This window comes from Zingiber officinale, chromosome 2B (assembly GCF_018446385.1).
Source record: "Zingiber officinale cultivar Zhangliang chromosome 2B, Zo_v1.1, whole genome shotgun sequence".
Classification (NCBI taxonomy): Eukaryota; Viridiplantae; Streptophyta; class Magnoliopsida; order Zingiberales; family Zingiberaceae; genus Zingiber; species Zingiber officinale.
In genome coordinates this window covers 101,847,918-101,853,259 of record NC_055989.1, presented here as the reverse complement: position 1 = coordinate 101,853,259, position 5,342 = coordinate 101,847,918, and the positions used below count along the sequence as shown (strand labels likewise).

The window sequence follows — 5,342 nt, the reverse complement described above, 5'->3', positions numbered from 1 at the left end:
AGAGTGACAAGATATGGATGCTTGCGTGGTGGGGGGTAGAGCAAGCCAAAAGTAATCGGATATTTATAGGAATAAAAAATAGATTAAAAAAGACTAGATGCTTGTACGAAAGTTCGGAACAGCTAAAAATAATCAAATATTTACGGAGAGATTTGGATCATAAGAGTAATGATGATCTTTCGTTTAAGTGGATTATTTGGAATATAATAATAGAAAAGACATAAAAAGAAATCGTGAGTGTAAAAGATAAAAAATGTCCCAATCCGTATAAAATTTTTAGATAAAATTTAAAAGCAAAATCATAAGGTTCAGACTTAACGTGTAACGAAGATATATGAATCCTTTATTCACCACACTGCTTCTCTTTATATCCGTGGGTCGATATTAGGGAGGACATTAATGTAATAGATATATAATTTTTTTTTATTTACCACACCAAATCATGTTCACATCTTATACACGATAATTGACTATAAATATTTCTGAATATTTAATATATGAAATGGTACATGAGAACCATGTAATTGAGTTAGAAAGTATGAAGCGTGGGTCTAAGCCGTCCGTTTAGGTTCGATTTATCAAATTGGTCCATTCTATAGATTGAGTTAAAATTTTATAAACATAATTTCATCTGGGCCGATCCTCTAGGCATGTGACTTACTAAGTCAGTTTGCGGATTGAAAATCACATGTAAATTAAACTTTATACCAATTCATTGTTTTTTATTATAATTTTAAAATAAAATAATAATTTTTATCAAATATGTCTACTTGTTTGTATTCATTTACTTTTAAAAAATATATATTTAATTGATGATATTTCGAAGTAAAACTTTAAAGATATGAATTTTTTTCTTTTTTTTTAAATATTTTTTAATGGATCCGTGGATTAACCCGTCTAACCCACAATCCACTTTGTATTGTATTAGATCAAAAATTTTTCAATCCATCAAAATGACGGATCTTTCTCTCCCTCCCCACTTCGTCACAGATTGGCATGCCTAACTACTCAAGTGAGGTTTTACAATTCATCCAAATAACGGAGTGCAGGTCCCAAGCCAAGAAGGGGCGATATACGTCCAAATCCAAGTGTGTTGGTTCGTCAAGAGTGGCATGCAGCTTATCATTATCCTCGATATAAAAATTTAAATTTTTAATGAATTTAGGAAGGCAGACAGTCTATTTTTAAAATTGATTGATTGTTTGTTGTGTCTTTCCGAAGGCCATCTATGTTTTTCTTGCCTTGGGAAAAAAATAATGATAAAATAAACTTTCACATTAGGTTTTTGTTCTTAGAAGAAGATTAACTGTGAACAATGATAAATTACGAATTCAGTTTATAGCATGCTGTTAAATAAAATTATTTATATCAAGAAGGAGAAGGCATTCTTTTTCGCGAACCACGTGAAAAATGTGCCTAATATTTTTATGGCATACACCCCGCTGCACTGGATTTGCATAAATAATGCCCCCAGGCCATCCAGTTCAATTCATCGATCGATCCTCCGATCATTTGGACGCATCTCGTTAACATGTCTCTTTTCCTTGCTCCACCATCACACTTCCCTTTCCGTGCTCTCCGGCGATCCACCACCGCCAAGCAGCCATGCCTCCAACTCGTCCAGTGCACCGGCGACCAGCAATCGACGGAGGCGGCCAGAAGATCGGCCCATTACCAGCCCAACATGTGGAGCAACGAATACATACAATCACTCACTGTTGAATCTCCGGTTAGGAGAACGATCCCTCGATCGACCTCTGTTTAATTAATTATCTTTCTTTCGTTAATTTCGATTTAAGTTTAAAATCAGAAGTTTATAGTTGAAGGCGGAGGCGAAGGACCAGACAGAGAGACTGACGTTGCTGAAAGAGAGAATTGCAGAAGTGATATGCGAGAAGAAGGAAGTGGAAGAGCAGCTCCGGTTGATCGACCACCTGAAGCAACTCGGAGTAGCTTATCATTTCAAAGACGACATTAAAGACTCTTTGAGAAATCTTCACTCGTCTTTGGAAGAGATAAGCTCGACATTTAAGGAAGACCTTCACGCCTCCGCATTACTCTTCAGGCTTCTCAGGGAAAATGGCTTCTCCATTTCTGAAGGTGATCGATCAAATTTCACTTCTAAAATAATTGTTCAGGACTAATTTTCTTTCTGAATGAAGACATTTTCGAGGAATTCAGAGATGAGAAAGGCCACTTTAGAGACGGTCTTAAGAACCACACGGAAGGAATGCTGAGTCTGTATGAGGCTTCTTATTATGAAAAAGATGGAGAGATGGTTCTGCAAGAAGCCATGGAGTTAACGACTGAGCACCTCAAAAATCTCTTAGAAGGAGGCTCTGATATGAAGCTCAAACAGAGAGCGGCACATGCTCTGGAACTTCCATTGAATTGGAGGATGGAGAGACTGCACGCCAGGTGGTTCATTGAAGCATGCCAAAGAGAGGTCATGGTCATCACCAACCCTCTTCTTCTTGAATTTGCTAAGCTGGACTTCAACTCAGTCCAGAGCATCTACAAGAAAGAACTCAGTGCTCTCTCCAGGTGAATAAGCTAATTAAGTTATATTATTTTATCAAGTTCAAAAGCGAATGATGATTAATTACATATTTATATAGATGGTGGGCAAATCTGGGAGTTGTTGAGAAATTACCATTCGCCAGAGACAGATTGACTGAGAACTACTTGTGGACAGTGGGCTGGGCATTTGAACCAGAGCACAGGAGCTTTAGAGAGGCACAAACAAAAGGAAACTGCTTTGTGACAATGATCGATGATGTCTACGACGTCTATGGTACCCTGGATGAGCTTGAACTCTTCACTCGCGTCGTTGATAGGTGAAGAGAAATTTAACACCAGAATATATACAATTAACAGAGAAATTTTACAAGATACTAATTACTTGTGCTGTTGGAATTTGGAAATATGAACTTCATCATCAGATGGGATATTAACGCGATCGACCAACTGCCAGACTACATGAAGATCTTATTTCTCGCGCTTTTCAACACGATAAACGACGATGGCTATAAGGTGATGAAGGAGAAGGGACTGGACGTAATACCTTACCTCAAGAGATCAGTAAGTAGCACTTAATTAGTAATTAATTAACTCCTTGCTCTTCAGTATGGGAACATGCATGTGATTCTTTTGGGGATCTGTTTAATTCAGTGGGCAGATCTGTGCAAAGCATATCTGGTGGAGGCAAAATGGTATCACCAAGGTTATACACCAACCATTAATGAATACTTGGACAATACATGGATTTCCATATCAGGCCCTGCCATCTTCACGAATGCTTACTGCATGGCCAACGACTTAAACAAGCAAGACTTGGAGCGTTTCTCAGAGTACCCTGCCATTGCAAAGCCCTCGTCGATGCTCGGTCGACTTTATAATGACTTAGCTACTTCAAAGGTATATATATATATCTACACACATAGAAAGAGATTGTTAAAATCATGCAGCTTTGATCTTGCTTTATACTTAATGTTTATATATATATAGGCTGAAATTGAGCGAGGAGATGTGCCAAAATCCATTCAGTGTTGCATGCACGAGAGAGGCGTTTCGGAGGAAGTGGCTCGTGAGCAGGTGAAGGAGCTAATACGAGGCAACTGGAGGGGTATGAATGGAGATCGGGCTTCTGCAACTTCGTTCGATGAGATGTTGAAGACAGTGGCACTGGGCATAGCTCGAGCTTCACAATTTTTCTACCATAATGGAGATAAATATGGTAAAGCCGATGGAGAAACCATGAATCAAGTCATGTCGCTGCTGATCAACCCTATCATTTAATAAAGATAGACAGGGCGGTCAAAGGTAATAATGGTTACGTTGAATGTTAGTGGATTGATGAGTTGGTGATAATAATGGTTACGTTGAATGTATTTGCATTAATTGAGTTCGTGGGATAATGTTGAAGTTAGGGGTTAATAGATATGGAATTACTGGGATATGATTGAGGAGTTACTGGTTTATTTAAGTTACATAACGATAAATCTCAATGATGAGAATTTGGCCAATCAAAAAATAAATATAAAATACATGTCTTCTTAACAGCTAAAAAATAAATATAAAATATTTCATTTTAGTTGATCAGATTTGACTAAATTGTCCGTTACATAATTAATTTATAAATAAGCTACTTGTTTTGTCAATGATAAGCGGAAAAAAAAATTTATGATCCTCTATTCTTGGCCACTTATTGTCCTTCTCTTCTTTTAACAGGCTAGACATTTTTAATAAAGACAGCACTTCTCAGGCAGTACAAACTAATACGTTAACCCTAATTCAATTGGGCTTTGAGCTTTACACGACAATATTGGCACACAGCCCAATATTAATAAAATAAATAAGTGTTAAAAATCATATCTGATTTTTATTTTTATTAATAAATAATACTAATTCGATCATTTAATTGGATTTCAATAACTCATTTTAAATATATGATTATTTTTTACACGCCTATCGAACTTAGCATCACTTCGCGTGAACATATTATTATCTTTACCTTTTTCTATATTTTATTAGATTTTAAATTTTTGTTGAATGATTTTTTTTATTATGAAATTATTAAGTTAATTTACGGATAATGATATATGATGTGATGATAAAAAGAGTCTATCAAGTATGAGTCAAAAGTAAAAAACAGCAATCGACGTGGAGATTAAAATCAGGGTGGTCGAAGGCAAGGAATCACCAGGTCACCAAAGTTGTCCGAGCGAGCGGTAACGAGTCGGGCAAGCCTAAATGGTCCATTCAGCTGGGAGGCTCACCTAGGCAAATCATGTTGGTGTAACCTTAGGTCAAGGTTGACCTGGTTGACCTGATTCGAGTTGACCTGACTCGAGTTGTGTTTTGATGTTTGACGATGTTTGACGAGAAGAGAGTTGTATTCTTGATGTTTGACAAGAATAGGTGTTTGGGAGATTGTAGGTGCAACCTTACGTCAAGGTTGACCTGGTTGACCTGATTCGGGAAAAGTCCAAGCAGGGAGCTTGGCACGCGAAAAGTCCAAGTATGGAGACTTGGCACTGGAAAAGTCCAAGTACGGAAACTTGGCACGGGGAAAAGTCCAAGCAGGTAGCTTGGCACGCGGAAAGTCCAAACAGGGAGTTTGGCACGGGAAAAGTCTCAGTGAGTGAGGCAGTCGGAGAAGTCCCGGTGAGTGAAGCCAGGCAATGGGAAAATCCTGGTGAGTGAAGCCAGGTGAAAATCCTAGCGAGTGAAGCTAGGTGAAAGGGAAAACCCTGGTGAGTGAAGTCAGGTAAAAGTCCTAGTGAGTGAAGCTAGGCAGTTTGGAAGTCCTGGTGAGTTAAGCCGGGCAAGGGAAAATCCAG

The 5,342-nt window shown here is 38.0% G+C and overlaps 1 protein-coding gene across 1 annotated transcript; it reads left to right on the top strand.

Moving 5' to 3' along the window:
* The first annotated feature begins 1,507 nt into the window (after positions 1-1,507).
* Positions 1,508-3,993, top strand: LOC122046537 (terpene synthase 10-like). Its single transcript, XM_042607279.1, has 7 exons — positions 1,508-1,729; positions 1,821-2,100; positions 2,163-2,544; positions 2,619-2,837; positions 2,943-3,081; positions 3,172-3,417; positions 3,508-3,993. The coding sequence occupies exons 1-7, from the start codon at positions 1,532-1,534 to the stop codon at positions 3,796-3,798; spliced, it is 1,755 nt and encodes a 584-aa protein (XP_042463213.1). The 5' UTR covers positions 1,508-1,531; the 3' UTR covers positions 3,799-3,993.
* Positions 3,994-5,342: the final 1,349 nt, after the last annotated feature.

Bases quoted from the DNA above. Each gene is read 5' to 3' on its own strand.
- LOC122046537 (XM_042607279.1), top strand. From the start codon at position 1,532: ATGTCTCTTTTCCTTGCTCCACCATCACACTTCCCTTTCCGTGCTCTC. The intron at 2,101-2,162 runs GTGATCGATCAA...TTCTGAATGAAG, and splicing joins TGGCTTCTCCATTTCTGAAG to ACATTTTCGAGGAATTCAGA. The intron at 2,545-2,618 runs GTGAATAAGCTA...ATATTTATATAG, and splicing joins GAACTCAGTGCTCTCTCCAG to ATGGTGGGCAAATCTGGGAG.